General features: G+C 67.1%; 1 protein-coding gene across 10 annotated transcripts; it reads left to right on the forward strand.

The window, feature by feature from the left end:
• The first annotated feature begins 1,554 nt into the window (after positions 1 to 1,554).
• Positions 1,555 to 17,102, forward strand: FGFR3 (fibroblast growth factor receptor 3). 10 transcript variants are annotated; one of them, XM_082635256.1, is made up of 18 exons: positions 1,555 to 1,728; positions 2,098 to 2,308; positions 7,686 to 7,952; positions 8,113 to 8,166; positions 9,789 to 9,961; positions 10,044 to 10,167; positions 10,244 to 10,434; positions 11,242 to 11,392; positions 12,661 to 12,851; positions 13,198 to 13,346; positions 13,697 to 13,818; positions 13,896 to 14,006; positions 14,080 to 14,270; positions 14,352 to 14,474; positions 14,554 to 14,624; positions 14,835 to 14,972; positions 15,134 to 15,239; positions 15,353 to 17,102. In XM_082635256.1, exons 2-18 carry the CDS (start codon positions 2,197 to 2,199, stop codon positions 15,497 to 15,499), a joined length of 2,421 nt encoding a protein of 806 aa, XP_082491382.1. In that variant the 5' UTR covers positions 1,555 to 1,728; positions 2,098 to 2,196; the 3' UTR covers positions 15,500 to 17,102. The 10 variants fall into 10 exon arrangements, with proteins under 10 accessions (XP_082491382.1, XP_082491374.1, XP_082491377.1 ...); XM_082635248.1 differs by having other exon boundaries at positions 1,568 to 1,728; positions 13,201 to 13,346; XM_082635251.1 differs by lacking the exon at positions 11,242 to 11,392 and adding an exon at positions 12,071 to 12,215 and having other exon boundaries at positions 1,568 to 1,728.
• Positions 17,103 to 17,836: the final 734 nt, after the last annotated feature.

A 17,836-nucleotide genomic window follows, 5' to 3' on the forward strand; every position in this document is an offset into this window, starting at 1 on the left:
TAGAGCCTGGGGCGGGGCCGGGGGGAGGGGGGAGCAGGTGGGAGGAATGGCCCCACCTTGATTTCAGACTGCTAGCCTCAGAACGGGGAAAGACTAAATTTCAGGCAACTAGTTTGTGCAAATTTGTGACGGCAGCCCTAGGAAAGGAATCGAGGGTGTCTAGTACCTAGGGGTCAACCGAAGCCTGTCACTGGAGGAAGAGGGGGGCTCACGCCCATCTTCAGGAACAGTGGAAGTGCCCGTCTCCCTCTCCTGCTTGGGCTGCCCATTGGCCAGACCCACACAGAAGCTGATGATGCCCCTGGCCAGTCTGGGGGACATGGGTTTGACCAGAGCAGGCAACGCGGGCAGCATACAGCAGAGGCGCTCATCTGTCGGGTGGGCACAGAGGCGTGGGATCTTCCGGGGTCCTGAGTCTAGCCTCAGAGGCTGGTGTGTCTCCAGGCTGCACCTGGAGCTGTAGGATGGCAGGAGCAGCAGTTCACAGAGGGGCTTTCATTGTCCATTTCCCCGATGGGCAAACTGAGTCCAAGAAGCCACAAGCCAGGTGGGCCAGAGGCAGTTGGCTGGGGCAGCCCAGAGCCAAGCCAGGTCACCCTCTCCCCTGTCTGGCTGCTGGTCCCCGCACCCCTGGGCTTGCCTGAAAGTGGGAGAAGAGCTCTCTTCCTTGTGAAGGGGGACACAGAAGCCACAGCCACATTGGTCCTCCTGCCCTGCAGTGCCCCAGGACCCCGCACATCCCTGGCAGCTCAGGCTCTGCCACCAGCTCCCCCCCTCGGCCTTCCTCCGAGCCCTAGGGTTGGCATCCCCCACCCAGGGCCCCCCAGCGCTGCTCTCCATTCTGATGTCTGGCGAGTACCCCATCTCCAAACTTTTTCCTCCTGGGGTAGTGGGGGTAAGTGAGCCTCTCTGGCGAGGCACTCACGCAGCTGAGCTCCGCGTGTACAACAGTCGCTTAATAAACGCAGGGGCGAGCCTGCAGCTCCCGGAGTCCCCTCGCATTTCAACCCCAGGCGGGCAGGCAGAAGTGTCCTTCGCCCCCGGGATTTCTGTGCTGCTCACGCCTCCGGGCTCAGCCTGTGCAGCTCCTCTGTGAAGCCTCCCTGACACGTTTCACCCACAGAGACCACCCCTCTCTACACCGCCCCCTCCCTCCCAGCCTTCCGGGGCCTGAGCCCCTGGTGGGCGGCCGGGTGCTAACCGGGACTGCGCGCTGTGCAAATAGAAGCCTGCGCTCGGGCTCTCTGTGCGCCCGCCCCGCGCGGGGCCGCCCTCAGCGCAGGGCCCAGCGGTGGGACTGGGGGCCTCGCCGCGGAGCCGCGCTCCCACGCCCTCCGAGACCGCCGGGCGCCCCCGTCCCGCCCCGCCCCCTCTAATCCCCTCCGCGGGCAGAGGCGAGGCTAGCCGCGGTCCCGCCCCCGGACCGCCCCAGGGGAGGGGCGTGTCCCCGCGCCCGAGCGGGCCAGAGCGGGCGTGGCCGGGGCGGGGCGGGGCGGGCGCAGGCCGGCCCCCACTGGCTGCCGCGCGCCGGGCAGCCCGGGCTCAGTGCGCGGTGGCGGCGGCGGCGGCGGCGGCGCGGGTAGCTGGCGCCGCGCGGTCCAGCTCGGCCGGGCGCACGGACGCACCGCCGAGCCGACGGCCGGAGGGACGGGGCGCAGGCGCTGGGTCGGCGGGCAGCGATCGCGAGCCAGAGCCGCGCTCAGTGAGTCGGGCGCCCGCTGCTGCCAGGTCGGTGCGTGGGGACCCGGCGGGCGCGAGGGGTCCAGGCGGGCGCGCGGCAGGTCCAGAGCGCGCGGCGGGCTCGGATCCCGAGCGGTCTCTGCGGCGGGGCCCGGCCGGGGCGCGGGCTTCCAGCTCTGGAAAGTTTGCAGCCGCCGCCGCCGCCGCCCTGGGAGGGCTCTGCAGCAGCCAGGGAGGGAAGGGGGAGGGAGGGACCGCGGCGGGGAGGCGGCGGCCGGCGCCAGGCGGCCCGGGAGCCCTGGGCGGCGGCGGCGGGCGGGGCGGACGGGGATCGGAGGGGCCAGGGCGCAGGAGCCCTGCCACCGCCGCCTCCGCCCCTGCGCGCCCGAGTAACGAGTTGCCTGCCTCCTCCAACAGACTCCCGAGTGGCTTCCTCCCGCCGGTGCCAGAACCGGGCCATGGGGGGCAGCATGCTGGCGCGCGCCGCCTGAGGACGTCGTAACACCCGCCCCAGCTATGGGCGCCCCGGCTTGCGCCCTCGCGTTCTTTGTGGCCGTGGCAGTCGTGATGACCGGCGCCGTCTCCGGGTCCCCGGGCATGGAGCAGCGCGTCGTGCGGAGAGCAGCAGGTACGGAAGGACCCGACGGGTACTGGGGAGGGGCACGGGGCCCCGGCAGGCAGAAGCGTCGGGGCCGGAGAACGGGCGCCTGGGTGGGTGTGGGGCGCCGGAGATCTGAGTGGGCCCCAGGGCTTGCTCTGGGCTGGCATAGCGGGGTCAGCGTCCGGGTTTCTGCCGCCCTCCCTCCCCGGGGATCGGGGCCAGATCTGGCGCGGCAGTTTGTGGGGCGCCTGGAGCCGCAGGGCTGCCACCCAAGTGCGAGGCTGCGGCGGCGAGCCGGGCACCGCGGTGGCGTCCGCAACCCCCGCCCCCAGCGGTTCCCCAGTGGGGCGCAGCCTGCTCCCGGGCGCTGTCGGGAGGGCTCGGGGACTGCGTTTCCACGATTCCCATTGTTCCGTGGGTTCTGCACTGACGGACAGTTTCTGCTGTTGGTACCTCTCCCCCAGCCCCCTTCGGGCCCCAGTTCGTGGCCAGCTTCAGCCAAAGCGAGAGGTTGGACTTTGGAGGGAGGGTATGAGAGTGCGTCAGCCCGGGGCCGGGGCCAGCCCCTCAGTGGCCTGTATGACCAGGTGACACCTAGTGCCTCCGTTTCCCCCCACCCAGCTCTCATGCCCTGTGAGTTAAGATGACTGCCCCCAGGGGTGCGCAGCGAACGCCAGGCGGGGGCCGGGAGGTGAGAGGGCGGATGTCCGAGCGATGTGGAGCCACGGAACCCCGCTGGCGGTCAAGGTCCAGCGGGACGTCGAGGGTCTGCGAGGAGGGCCCGTAGAGCCTGGGCAGGGGCGGGGCGGGAGCGCGTCTTGGCACCGGGCCCTGCCCCGCACACGCACAAGGCCCTCGAGGTGCAGCGCGCGCTGCCCCACGCTGCGCCCGGCCGAGCGCTCCGGGTGCCCACGCCCCGCACACGCGCTGCCAGGCCCCCGGCGGCGGCCGGGCAGAGAGGAGAGGCCGGGTAGGAGGCCGTAGGGAGTCCGCCCCCTGGAGACCGCCAACTCCGGGGCGCTGGCGAGGACCGGTGCGGGCGAGGGGGCTGCGCGCACAGCTGTCCCCAGCCCGGCGGCCGCGCGGAGGGAGGCCTTCGCCCGGTGAGCTCACGCCCCACCCGGGCGAGACCCGAACAGCCGCTCCTTTGTACCTCGGCGCGGCCACAGACCGCGCATTGATGGCGGCCGGGCCTCGCGGGGAGGTGTGAGTCGAGCGGCTGCGGGCGCGCAGTGCCAGGGAGGCGGCGGCCGCGGGCTGGACGGAGGCAGATGGCGGCCCGCCCCTCCCTGCGTCCCCCGCGCCCCTTCCTCCGGCGGCGGCTGCGGCCTCCCGGAACAATGTCATTTTTTTATGAATGAAAGTGGGCTCGGCGCTTGAATGTGCGTGTCATTCAGCGGCGTGACAGAGGCCGTCGGGAGGTCAGGGCGCGCTTTTAGCGCTTGCTAGGGCGGCCCCCGCTTCCAGGGGCGCAGAATAGGCGGCCGCGGGGGGAGCCCCGAATTAGCATTCGCATTCAGATAAAGATATTACTCCCTACGGCCGGGGAATGTCAACTAGCCCCGGGGGAGGGGCGGTGGGCGGAGCTCCAGACCTCCCGGACCCCCTGCGGCGCGGAGGTGGGACAGTGGCCCCCTCCTTCCCCGCCTCGGGGAACTGGCAGCGCCCCCACCAGATGCGGGCCTGGGGTAGAGCGTCCTGAGGACCCCCCCAAGGGGCTGGGGTGCCCGCGCACCGGGGCCCCTGTCCCCGCAGTAAAGTTGGTGAAACAGGTAGTGAGTTGATAGGTCAATAAACCTAATCCGGTTCCTGAAGGAGCTGGGCCACCGGCCAGGCAGTAAAAATACAAAGGCCTCGTGAAATTTACAAAGGTCCCAGCCTGGCACTTTCCCGGGGAACATAAATTACGGAGCCGGAGCTGGTAGGGGTCACGGACACTGGGGAAGGTGTCCGCTGCTGGACTGCCCTGGCCACCCCAGGCCCCGCCAGGGCAGCCTCCATTTCCACACGAAGCCACTGGCGGGGGCCCCTACCAGGCAGGAAGGTTGATGGGGACCCACCCACCCAGGAGGGGTCTCTGGGGGGGGTGCAGGGCACTTCCCAGGAAGGCACTGGCTGCACCCTCCCCCACCTGCTCCTCATCAGGGCTGGACTTTGAGCCCCACGGGCCTCTGGGTGGTTCATTAACCTGGGCTGAGCCTGAGGCTGGACTTCTGGCCTCTGAGCCCCTGCATTGAGCCAAGGATGCCCCCGCCCCCCCAGGCCCTCAAGTCCCACTTGGGGCCCTATCTGGGGCCTGGTACGCCCCATTTTACAGTTGAACCTAGAGAGGAGCTAGGGGTCTCCTTGAGCAGGTGGCCAGGCCGGCCTGAGTGATTTACAAGTGAATGAACGGTGAGGAGCCTCTTCAGGCTGGGGGACCAGGGGGCTCCCTGACCCCAGGCCCTGCTGGGCCCGAGGCTGCTGGCTGCCCACCCTGGTTCTGGTTGCTTTCCTGCAGCCTCAGTTTCCTCCCCTGTGCAGGATAACGGAAGGGTTGTTGGAGGATTAGGCTGGATAATCCTGTAAGCCCTCATTAGTCCGCCAGGTCTCCGGATCCCACCCCCCTTTTTTTTTTCTCACTTTGTTATGAAACTTTTCATATCGTTTCCGGGTGGGGAGGTGACTGGGGAGGCAGGAAGGCCATGACTTCAGGGTCCCTTTGGGGCACGCCTCCCGGCTATTTAAAGCACGTACCTGGCATCAGAGAGCTTCACGCATATCCAGAACCAGAGGGCTTTGCTCTTCCTCCGTCATCAGCTCCAGGCGGCTCCTTTGAATCGGGTCTGGATTTGATGCTTGTTCCCTGGGGTCTCCTCCAGGCCCCTCTCATGGAGGGTGGCCCGACCCTTGCACACCCCACATGCATTGAGCGGGTCTCAACTGTAGTGACCCCAAACCGGGAGCGAGTTTCCCCCAGCAGGGGTCGCAGCCCTCCGGAGCAGACTGGCTCCGCTCCGGCTGCGGCCTGGTGGACATCAATCCTGGGGTGTGGCCCCGGGGCAGGGGGTGTCTCGCGCCCCCTATTTTCACCGGCTCCAGTGCTTTAACTGCTTGGGGTGGCCCCCCTGGCCCGCCAGTGGGGGAAACTGAGTCACGGGGCCCATGAGTGGCAGAGTCAGGAGGATTCTGGGCCCGGGAGATGTGCCCGAAGGCCCGGCTTGGCCCCTCCAGGACACAGTACCCCTTGGCGGCCCCCTCACCGAGCTCAGGCCTTTGGCGGGGGTGCAGGCTGGAACAGGTGCTGTGGGACCCACAGGGGCAGACGTTCCGCCTCTGCCCACCCCCGCATGGCATGTGGGCACTGACCATGGCACAGACGACATTTGTCTTCCGACGTGTGTGGCGCCAGTGCCTGTGTGGGTGTGGACGGGCCCCCTGTTGTTGATCAAGAAAGCCTCCTTCCTGAGGCCATTGTGGTGGGAGCTGAGTAGCCCACAGCATGTGCCCTCACCGCCCCTAGGCAGAGTGCCCCCTCGGGCCCTGCCCATCACTCTGTGTCCCCCTGCCTGACGCCACCGCCGCCACCCCCTTGGCGTTGCCTGGTCTCCCCTGGGTCCTCTGTGGCACAGAGTGGATTGGATCTGCAGGAAGTGGAGGTGCTACTGCCGTCCCTGCCCTGGTCTGGAGGTCCCTGGCCTCTACGGCCACCTAGTGGGGCAGGGTGCTGGGCAGGTCAGGGGCCGGCCCTCGGCAGAGTGCAGGGCCCTCTGTGCCCCAACACCGGCCAGTGGCTGCCGGCCGTGGCTGGCCCGGAGGCTGTGCTGGGTCATCCCAGCCCCCTGCTGGACCAGGTTGAAGCGAATACTTGTGCGGATGGCTTGACCTGCCTTCGCCACCCAGACCAAACCGGAACCGACCACTGTTGCCCTTGGGCCGGGGCCTGGGGCTGAGGTAGCCACAGCCAGCCTGTTCTTGGCCTTCTGGGGGGCCTCAGCCGGCTCCCGGCACTGGGTGGTCCCCACATAACACCGTGGCCAGGACTGGGGGTCTGGAAGTCAGGCCAGGAGCCCCCTGACTGTGGGGACCCTGGGGATGCAGACCCCATGGGCGCTTCAGGGACCCTTCTGGTGGGCACCGAGCTTGTGGAACCTCCTGAGGTGGGGGGCAGAATGGGGACCGTCAGAGGAGCCAGGGACTGGCGTGGCCAGAATGGGCAGCTGGGCCCTCGAATCTAGGCCGTGCGTCGGCAGAATGACAAGTAACGGTGTGACCAACCCGGCTGGGTCTGCGTGGTGGGACCACCCACCCCTGTCCCGGGCCCAAAGCCCAGGCTGTCTGCCTGCGCCCTGCATTGTCCAGCTCTGGCAGGGAGACCTGGGGGGCTGGTCAGCCCCTGGGTCCCAGGCCTTGTTGGTCCCTTGGGATCTGGGCAGCCACTGGTCAGGGGAGGGGCACAGGGACCACAGTGGACATACGCCCTCGGCAAGGACCCTCCACCCCGACTTCTCGGCACCTGCAGGGAGAGGTGGGCCGGGCCTCCTTAGCCTGGCCCGACGGTCCCTGCTCTGGCCTCGCCGCCAGCCGAGTCTGCAGTCTTCCTCCCCTCGCCTGTGTCCTCATCTGTAAGATGAGGGGTCCTAGGTCCCCTCACCCCACTGGCCTGTGAGTCCCCACTGGCCAGAACTGGTACCATGTCTATGTATTTCTAGTCTCCTTCTGGGTATGTGTTCTCTCTAATTTACTGCTGAGGTGTAGTCTGAGTCGGGGTTCAGGCTGTTCATGCCCCTGAGAGCCTCCACTCTGGGCTGGCCTTGCCTGCGTCAGCTTGGAGCTGTTCTGGAAGGCTTGGGGGTGTTGTCTGACTGCCGCGCTCCCTTCTGGTGCTGGGCAGGTCCCGAACCGGTTTTGAAGCCAAGATGAGGGGTGGGGGGAACCAAGTGGGAGCCCCCTCCTGGGATGAATTGTCTTGTCACTACCCCGGTCATCCCCACCTCTGAGCCTCTGTTTTAGCTGAGGTCGGCCAAAGACAGCACGCCCACCTCCTGCTTTGCTGCTGCCCGTGAGGTCGGAGCGGATGTTGCATTTCTAAGTCACTGAAAAGAATCACAGGAAAACTGGACACTCTGAAATCGGAGTGTCCGTGTCCACATACAGTGCTGGACTGGAGAGGCCCCTCCGTGTCCTCGCGTGTTCTCTACATAAGCGCTACCACGGCAGGGTCGTCCTCGGGACGGAGACCTGTTGGCACTTTGAACAGTGCCCGCGCCCCGGCCCTGTGGGACAGTCGGCAGGGCCACAGGCTCTTCCCTCTCCTGGGCCCACCTCAGACCCCCCAGGCCCCAGACGGCCCCCGGCTGCGGCCTCCCCCCGGCGCCCCTGGTTTGGGGTGCGCCTGCCTCATGGGCCCCCATCTTGCCCGCAGAGGTCCCGGGCCCTGAGCCTGGCCAGCAGGAGCTGGTCTTTGGCAGCGGGGACACCGTGGAGCTGAGCTGCCACTTGCCCGCGGGGGCTCCCTCAGGGCCCACGGTCTGGGTGAAGGACGGCGTGGGGCTGGCGCCCTCAGACCGCATCCTGGTGGGGCCGCAGCGGCTGCAGGTGCTCAACGCCTCCCATGAGGACGCCGGGGCCTACAGCTGCCGCCAGCGCCTCTCGCAGATTGTCCTGTGCCACTTCACCGTGCGCGTGACAGGTAGGGCCTGCTGGGGCCCACGACACTCCCGAGCGGCACCGTGCCCTAGGGTCCTGGTGGTCGTGGGGGAGAGGAGGCCCCCAGGAGGCGCCGTCGGAGTGAGGGGCCCCTGCCTGCTTGCGGGGCCACCTCCCATATTTCCCTCTCGCCTGCGCTACAGATGCTCCGTCCTCAGGAGACGATGAAGATGGTGAGGACGAGGCCGAAGACACAGGTGAGACCGGGTTCCAGGCACGCGGGGCTGCCCAGGGCTGGGGACCGACCTCCCACCTGGGGCCCTGCTCACCAGGCAGGGGAGAGACCAAGGTCTGGGGGCCACCTCCGTGGGGACCCCTTAGTGTGGGGTGGCAGCGATGCATGCCCAGCTCTGGGCTCCGGGTGGCAGGTGACAGGTGGGATGGGGCACCGTGCTGTGGGGAGGGGACCAGGGCCCAGGGCTCCAGGAGCAGCCGGGGGGCCCGTGTGGCCGGGGCTGGGGGAGCGAGGCCTGTGGGCGAGGTGGCCCGTCCCACGTGTGACTGAGACAGGGCAGGCGGCAGTGGACAGAGGGGTCAGGGCCAGTGGGGGGGCGACTGAGACAGTGCGGGTGGGAGAGGAGCGTGGCGCTGAGCACCAGGGACAGCAGGTCCGGGCGTATTCACTGTGAAGGGGCTGCCGGCGGTGCTTTCCGGTGACAGGCTGAGGGTGACAGCGCCCAGGTACTTGGGCCTGGAACAGTGAGCAGCATGGGCTTTGCCCAGCGGGCAGGGGCTGGTTCGGGGAGGTGGCATCTGGTTTTGGAGGAGCTGAGTTTGAGATGCCCCGAGATGCGGGACGGGGGTGAGGGCCCCGGCGGGTGCCCCGCCGCCTCCCGCCTGTCCCCTGTGTGTCCCGCTCAGTCTGGCCGTCCCAGGCAGGGGGTTGGCGTTCTTCTTCCTGAGTGGGCTCAGGGACACTGAGCAGGGTTGCTGGCAGAGCTGCCTTCCTGAAGGCATCGTGGTCTCCAGTCCCAGGGAACAGCCCCTCCCTGCCGGGCTCCCTGGGCCACCCTGGGCCACCCTGGGGTCTCTGACACCGGCTCCCGGAGCTCTGGAGGCGCCTCTCCCCGGCGCCTGCCCACACTGCTCCCCACCCGGGCTTCAGCACCCTCTCGGAGATGGCAGCAGGGTCGCGGGGAAGGGCTCCCTCCCTCCTGGGGACACCCACCCAGCCTCCCCTCGGTGGGAATGCAGCCTCACCCCAGCCCCAAGGGAGAAAAGCCAGTTGGGCTGTGAGGATGGGGGTGGGACGGTCCTGGAAAACAGGATGGGGGAGCAGGGCCTCCCAGACACCCTGTCACCGCGTCCCCACCTGGTGCCCAGGGTGCGGAGGGTGGTCCAGGGTCTCGCAGGTTCCAGCGGCTCCTGGCCGGTCTCAAGGCTCCGGGTTCTGCCGGTGGCTGGGTCTTGCCTCCCGGTAAGCTCCCAAGGCCTGGCCCTGCCCGTGCATCCAGCTGGGCTTCCTAACCCGGCGTGACCTGGTCCCTCTGCGGGCTGCATCTCCCCTCTGATGGGCCTGCCTGGGTGGGTGGGTGCTCCCCTGGGAGGACACCTTTGCGTCGTGAAGGCTCCTGGGCCGTGGTGTGGCACCCGGGGCCCTCTTGGCTGGAGCAGGCTTGAGGGAAGTGGACGGGAAGGGAGGGGACCTGGCTTTTGAATGCCGGGAGGTGGCACTGCGGCCACCGAAGCCTTGTCCAGCCCAGGCAGGGGTCTTCAAAAGGCCAACATTTCCCACACAGGAGGGGAGACTGAGGCTGGAGCGGGGCAGGCAGGCCTCTACTCCCACCCTGGTCACAGCCTTCCCGTGCCCCTCTGCCAGCAGGGGCCCCTTACTGGACGCGGCCCGAGCGGATGGACAAGAAGCTGCTGGCGGTGCCGGCGGCCAACACGGTTCGCTTCCGCTGCCCAGCCGCCGGCAACCCCACCCCGTCCATCTCCTGGCTGAAGAACGGCAAGGAGTTCCGAGGCGAGCACCGCATCGGGGGCATCAAGGTGGGCCCGGCGGGGGCGCTGGGGCCTCGGCACCGGCCAGCAGGGCACAGCCCGCCGTCCACTCACCCGTGTCTACCTGCAGCTGCGGCACCAGCAGTGGAGCCTGGTCATGGAGAGCGTGGTGCCTTCGGACCGCGGCAACTACACGTGCGTCGTGGAGAACAAGTTTGGCAGCATCCGGCAGACGTACACCCTGGACGTGCTGGGTGAGGCCCGGGCTGGCGGGTGTGGGCGGCAAGCGGGCGTGGGTCAGGCAGCCTCTGAGCACCCCCTGCCCCGCAGAGCGCTCCCCGCACCGGCCCATCCTGCAGGCGGGGCTGCCCGCCAACCAGACGGCGGTGCTGGGCAGCGACGTGGAATTCCACTGCAAAGTGTACAGCGACGCGCAGCCCCACATCCAGTGGCTCAAGCATGTGGAGGTGAACGGCAGCAAAGTGGGGCCCGACGGCACGCCCTATGTCACGGTGCTCAAGGTGGGTCCCGCCGCTGGCTGGGTGGGGCAGGCGGGCTGGGGCGTGGGGGGCTCCTTGCAGGTGAGCCGTCAGGCCCGGCCCCGCAGGGGCCCCCTTCGCCGGGGACAGGGAGGGCATCCCAGGCAGGAGGCCTGTCGTGTTTAAGGGATGGGGGTCGGGGCACAGGCTTTGGACCTGCGGGGAGAAGCAGTGGGGGGTCGGTTCGGGAGGTGGGGCCCGGCCCGGCACGCCAGGACCTACAGTGAGCCCTGTGTCCTTGCGCCCTTATCTGCCTTCAGATGGCCACCCGCCCACCTCGCTGGGCCCTCAGGGCAGGACCGCCTGAGCTTTGTTCCCACAGCCCCGGGGGTGGGGGACCCCCGAGTTGGGGTGATTGCGACACTTGCAGCCCAAAGAGAAACATCTGTTTAGAGATGAGATGGGCCTGCGGGGCGGGAGCAGGGGTCCAGACAAGCCGCGGGGCGGTGCCGGGTGCTCTCGGCCCAGCCGTGTGGCAGCCGGGGCCCCCGCGGTAGGCAGCTCCAGTGCCCTGGGAGGGCCTCTCTGAGCGCCACCAGCCAGGGCTGTGCTCCGGGCTGTTGGGGTGGATGAGGGGAAGGCGCATCCACCGAGACGACAGCCGCCGCTGTGAGGTGCCTGCAAGCCGCCTCCAGGCAGCCTTCCTAGCTGGCACAGCCTAGTCGGCCCTTCCGTTCCTTGGGGGTCTCAGAGCCTCAGAGCCTGGGGTCTAGACAGGCCCGCTCCTGCGCGGCCACTTCCATGCCCGGCGGGGCTTCCGCACCTGAGCCGGGTCTCTTGTCCCTGCAGTCGTGGATCAGTGAGAGTGTGGAGGCCGACGCGCGCCTCCGCCTGGCCAATGTGTCCGAGCGCGACGGGGGCGAGTACCTCTGTCGAGCCTCCAATTTCATAGGCGTGGCTGAGAAGGCCTTTTGGCTACGTGTTCACGGGCCCCAAGCAGGTAACAACTCTGTCCCACGCCTGCCTGGCACGCCGAGCTCCAGCTCCGACGCCCTGGCCCTGCGCCCACCTGCACGCCCCGCCGCTCGTGCCCCGTCCCCGGCTCACCCTCTGCTCCTGGTGCGGCCACATCTGCGCCGCCTCTGCACCGCCGCCCCTCTGACCTCCGCCGTGACCGCCTGCTTTGAGCCCCCGTGGCCTGTTCTGACCCGCCTGCACCCCCCCAAACCCGTGTGCACTCCTTCCCACCCCCCTGCCCCAGAGGACCTCAGCCCCGAGGCCGGGCCCGGAGAGCCCGTCTTCCGCTGCTCGCGCTCTGTGCTCTTCCTCCATCTCGCTCTCTCTGGCCCCGCCTCCCGCTGCTGCTTGCTTCCTGCCCATCTCTCTGCCGCCTGCCTGCCTGCCCCCTCCTGGTGCGCGCTAACCCCTCCTGCTGTGCCGCCGATCGCACGCCTGGCTCACCTGGGACAGAGGACTTGCCGGTGGAGGGACTGGCTTCGGGCTCGGTGTGGACGCACGAGGCAGAGGGCCCTCGGCCGCCGTGGCCGTGGCCGTGGCCGTGGTGGCGGTGGCGGCGTTTTCCTTGCAGCCTGGCTGGATCGTCGCCGCGTGGACTCTGGCTGTGGTGCCCGCTGGAGGTGCTGGCGCTCTCCTATCGCGCTCTGTTCTCTCTTTGTAGACGGCGGGCGCTAACACCACCGACAAGGAGCTAGAGGTTCTGTCCTTGCGCAATGTCACCTTTGAGGACGCGGGGGAGTACACGTGTCTGGCGGGCAATTCTATCGGGTTTTCCCATCACTCTGCGTGGCTGGTGGTGCTGCCAGGTACCAGCTCCTGCTGCGCTCGCTCTGCGCCTGTCCTCTCGGGGCTGCAGCTCGGGACACGCCAACGCCGCCAGGGACAGGCAGGGGACTGCAGAGCCCTCGAGCCAGGCCCTGTGCCTGGTATGGGGACAGAACCCACACGGCCCTGTCTTGGCCCAGAGGGCCTCCCTCAAGCGCCCCATACCAATGGGGTCCCCAGCAGCTGATACGGTGGCTTTGGTGTCTCCCGGGTGGCGGGTGAGGGTGCCGCTGGCTCCGCTGGGCTCTTTCTGTCCTGGGTCTGCCCCTCCTGGCCCAGGCATTTCTGGCTGCTGGACCTTCAACGAGTAGACCCTTCAGGCCTCAGCACCCGCACCAGGGGAGCTGAGCCCCCGGCCCGGCCCAGGGCGGCCCGCGGGGGCTCCTGAGAGGCTGGGCCAGGCCCCCAACGCCCGTGTCTTTGCAGCTGAGGAGGAGCTGGTGGAGGCTGGTGAGGCTGGCAGTGTGTATGCAGGTGTCCTCAGCTACGGGGTGGGCTTCCTTCTCTTCATCCTGGTGGTGGCCGCTGTGACCCTCTGCCGCCTGCGCAGCCCCCCCAAGAAGGGCCTGGGCTCACCCGCCGTGCACAAGGTCTCCCGCTTCCCGCTCAAGCGACAGGTAACAGAAAGTAGATACCAGGTTCCGAGCCGCCCGTGCCCCTGCCCCGGCCTCCCGGGCTCCCACGCTCAGTCCCCTTCCTAGTGTCAAGGCCTGGGGCCTGGGGCCTGCCCGGGGACAGCCCCTCTGCTGTGGGGGGCGCCGAGCCCTCCCTGGTCTCCGTGGTCACCGCACAGAGCCGGGTCACTCTGGGCACAACATTTTAGAAGTCTTTGTTAAGTGCTGCGCAGGAGTCAGGCAGCCATCCCAGGCCTGGCCTCGGCCTACGGTCCGAGGGGGCCGCACCCTCGCCCCCGCGCCCCGGTCATGCGGCCCCGCGGCACCAACCTGCCCCTGCTGACCCAAGCAGGTGTCCTTGGAGTCCAGCTCGTCCATGAGCTCCAACACGCCTCTGGTGCGGATCGCTCGGCTGTCCTCGGGGGAGGGCCCCGCGCTGGCCAATGTCTCTGAGCTCGAGCTGCCTGCCGACCCCAAGTGGGAGCTGTCCCGGGCCCGGTAAGTGGTGTGCCAAGGCCTGGGGCCCTGGCCCAGGGGGACAGGGGGCGCACACAGGGTGGGGGCCAGTGGCGGGGAGGGGCCCCACTCAGACCCGGCTGCATTCAGATGGGAATCAGGTAGGCCACTGCCAGAGATGGGGCTGGGGCGTGGTGGGGAAGACCCGCCCCTGGAAAAGTGCTCTCACCGGCCCAGAAGTGGGGGGGTGCGAGGTCCTCCACCAGCATGAGCAGGGTCGCTGGGGCGAGGGTGGCGGGCTTCCTGGAGGCAGTGGCACTGCACCTCAGGCTGCCTGGGACAGTGCCTCGAGCGGGCGGGCGTGCTCATCGCTTCTCTGCTTTTGCCGCCAGGCTGACTCTGGGCAAGCCTCTCGGGGAGGGCTGCTTTGGCCAGGTGGTCATGGCAGAGGCCATCGGCATCGACAAGGACCGGGCTGCCAAGCCTGTCACGGTGGCGGTGAAGATGCTGAAAGGTGAGGGAGGGACGTGGCCAGGGGAGCCTGGGCCAGGCTGGGGCGGCCCAGCCTGATAAGACCCCCTCCCCGCACAGATGACGCCACAGATAAGGACCTGTCGGACCTGGTGTCCGAGATGGAGATGATGAAGATGATCGGAAAACACAAGAACATCATCAACCTGCTGGGAGCCTGCACGCAGGGCGGTGGGTGCTGGGCCCACGGCGGGCGGCGGGTGGCCCCCAGGTGCAGCCCCCTCTGAGACCCCCGTGCCCGCAGGGCCCCTGTACGTGCTGGTGGAGTACGCGGCCAAGGGCAACCTGCGGGAGTACCTGCGGGCGCGGCGGCCCCCGGGCACGGACTACTCCTTCGACACTTGCCGGCTGCCCGAGGAGCAGCTCACCTTCAAGGACCTGGTTTCCTGCGCCTACCAGGTGGCACGGGGCATGGAGTACCTCGCCTCGCAGAAGGTGAGCACCGGCGGGGCCGGGCCGGGCGGGGGCGGAGGGAGCGGCCGGTGGCGACCGCCTCAACCCCGGTCCTGTCTCCAGTGCATCCACAGGGACCTGGCCGCCCGCAACGTGCTGGTGACCGAGGACAACGTGATGAAGATCGCGGACTTCGGCCTGGCCCGCGACGTGCACAACCTCGACTACTACAAAAAAACCACCAATGTGAGTCCGGCCCGGGGAGGGTGGGGGACTCGAGCCCGGAAGGCGCCTGGCGGTCAACAAGCCCCCTTCCTCCTCCCAGGGCCGCCTGCCCGTGAAGTGGATGGCGCCTGAGGCCTTGTTTGACCGCGTCTACACCCACCAGAGTGACGTGTATGCGGCCCCCAGACCCGGGCGGGGGTGGGGTGGAGAGCCGGGCGGGGCACAGGCCACACCAGGGCAGGGGCCAGGGAGCTGTGAGGCAGAGCTGGGCACCATCGGTAGCCCCCTGCACCCCACTGGGGTCTGTTCTGGGGCTTCCGCGTGCACGGGGGACCGCGGGCGGCAGGGTGGGTTGATGGTGCCATGCCCCGCCGTCCACAGCTGGTCCTTCGGGGTCCTGCTCTGGGAGATCTTCACGCTGGGGGGCTCGCCGTATCCCGGCATCCCCGTGGAGGAGCTCTTCAAGCTGCTGAAGGAAGGCCACCGCATGGACAAGCCGGCCAACTGCACGCACGACCTGTGAGTGCGCGCGCCCACCTGTCACCTCGGGACCCTGCTGGGCCCCCACTGACCCCAGCCCCCGGGCAGGGGGAGGGCCGGCCTCGAGGCTGTTCCCAAGCGAGGGGGACTGGCGCCGGTGTGCGGGCGCAGGGCAGGGCCCACCTGAGTGCTGCCCCCAGGTACATGATCATGCGCGAGTGCTGGCATGCCGTGCCCTCCCAGAGGCCCACCTTCAAGCAGCTGGTGGAAGACCTGGACCGCGTACTCACCGTTACATCCACCGACGTGAGTGCAGGCCCCGCTGCCGCCCCCCGCCCCACCTCCCCCGCCCCGGGCCTGGATGGCTCAGGAGTTGGAGGTGGCGTAGCACTGACCGCACCCCCCCGGCTCGCCCGCAGGAGTACCTCGACCTATCGGTGCCCTTTGAGCAGTACTCGCCGGGCGGCCAGGACACCCCCAGCTCCGGCTCCTCAGGGGACGACTCCGTGTTCGCCCATGACCTGCTGCCCCCGGCCCCACCAGGCAGCGGGGGCTCGCGGACGTGAAGGGCCGCGGCCTGCGGGCCAAGCCCCCATCAACGTGAGTGCGGACCCCAGCCCGCTGTGCTGCCGCAGGTGTGCCGTGACCAACGGGTCTCACCGGCCTGGGCTCAAGACCTGGAACTGGTGGACAGATGGACAGACAACTTCCACGTGTGTGCGTGTGTGCATGCGTGTGTGCTCTGGGGTCCCCGGCGTGCCCGCCCTGCTGTACGGTGACCTCCTGGCCACCTGGGCCGGCAGCACCGGTGGACCGGACGTAGAATGTAAGGGACTCCTCCTGTGGGGCCCCTCAGGGCGGGGAGCCGGGCCCCTCCCCAGGCTCCCCTGACCCCCGCTGCCACCCCACAGGGAGCATCGGGGCGGGCCGGGCTCCAGTGTCCAGAGTGGGCTGAGGCATCCCCTCCAAGTGCCCAAGCTGAGCCTACAGGGAAGCCCCCATGTGGCACACCTCCCACCCAAGTGGCACCTTGCGCCTGGGGTGAGTGTTAGCGGCTCCCCACCTCCAGGCCTCCCCACTTCCCACCCTGCCCCTCAGAGACTGAAATTACGGGTACCTGAAGGCGGGAGCCTTTAACTTCTATCCGAAAGGTTTATTCCAGAAATGAGTGTACATTTATATAAATAGATGCTGTGTATATGATATACACATACATATATATATAAATATCTATATGGAAGAAGGAAGGCTGGTACAACTGAGGCACGGGACCCTGATGGTGCAGGGGCGGGGGTGCCCTAGTCGAGGGAGGCCCCCTGGGGGGCTCGCTGTTGAGACACACGCAAAAACCAGCAGAGGTTGGAGGGGCTTTTCTGGCACTGCAGTTTTGTTTTAAAAATTGTTCCTGGACCTGTATGTTTTTAAAGCTATTTATCGACCCCCAGAGCCCGTGTCCCCGTCACTCCCCAGGCTCCTAGCATTCAGCCAGCTGCACGGCAGAGGCTTAAGTTTTAACTTATTAACAGTGAGATGGTTTATGCTTTGTTTAGGGGCATTGCTGAGGGTGTGTCCAGCCCACACCCCAAGGCCAGAGCCAGCCCCCTGGCACCCTAAAGGGTCGTTAATAGTTTGAGATGATTCCGTGAGGATATTTTATTTCCTTTGGCCTTCTTTTGCAGGAGAAGTAGATTTCTATAGGATTTTTCTTTAGGAGATTTATTTTTTTAGACTTCAAAGCAAGCTGGTATTTTCATACAGGTTCTTCTAATTGCCATGTGTTCCAGGCGGGGAGGCAGTTTCGGGGGGCGGGGGCAGCCCTGTATGCAGGTTCAGGTGTTATTAGATCTTACAAGTTTATATATATCTATATATATAATTTATTGAGTTTTTACAAGATGTATTTGCTGTAGATTTAACACTTCTTACGCAATGCTTCTAGACTTTTGTAGCCCGGACTGCTACCTTTCAAAGCTTGGGAGAGAAAGCCACAAATTCAGTTTTGTTACTTTTTGTACCGTTAATGGTCCTGAGTTTGGGCGGCTATTCTCTGCTTGTCAGCGGGCTCAGGGTGTTCTCGGTTCTCAGGGCCCCCAGCCTTGTGGGGGCCAAAGGTGTTGGCCCAAACCAGCAGACGTGCTTTCCAAAAAATAAACAGACAACTGGTTCAGATACATGCTTTCTTGTTTCCTGGAGTCCCGGGCAGCTCCCGGGTGCTCACTGCCCACCTGGGACAAGTCCTGTCATATGTCCCCTGAGGAGGGAGGGGTCACTAGTTGTTGCTGGAGCAACAGCTGCAGGGGTGGGGGCCCCAGACTAGACTGGCTGCCTGGGTCTTGCGCTCTCCAAGGCTTTCCAGCCCAGATCTTTGGCTCAGAGACGACGTGTCCTGGGCAGAGCTAGGGTGAGGGTGATCCGGTGTGCCCAGCTGCACGGGGGCCTGACGCTGGCAGGGTGGAAGCTCAGGGTCACCAGTGGTCTTCACTGCCTTGGTCGGGGGTCTCCAAGGGCAGGGAATGCAGGTGATGTGTATGTGGGAGGGGGCGATGGGGGAAATGCTCTGGGCCCGCCCATCCCCCACCTGCCCCCAGCTCGTGGAGTTCAGGGGCCCTGAGGGTCATGTCCAGGTACCTGTTGCTGGTTCCAAGGCCTCCCTCTCCTCACCCTGCCCCCTGGTGTCTGCCTACCCTGTCAGCTGGGGAGGAGGACGTTTCTAGGTGGGTCCCCCCCATGGAGCCCCATGTAGACAAAGCCCTCACCTGGCGCCCTGATTCAACGGTCTGCACTCCTGGCCACACTCCTGCTCCTGGCTGGCTTCCCACCCCTTCCCAGGCCTGGCACCCACCTTGGGCCCCACCATTGCCCCCTGCACTCCGCTGCCGCCACTCCTTCAACTTTGGGCAGGT

This window comes from Mesoplodon mirus (assembly GCF_964341445.2).
Source record: "Mesoplodon mirus genome assembly, chromosome: 2".
NCBI lineage: Eukaryota > Metazoa > Chordata > Mammalia > Artiodactyla > Ziphiidae > Mesoplodon > Mesoplodon mirus.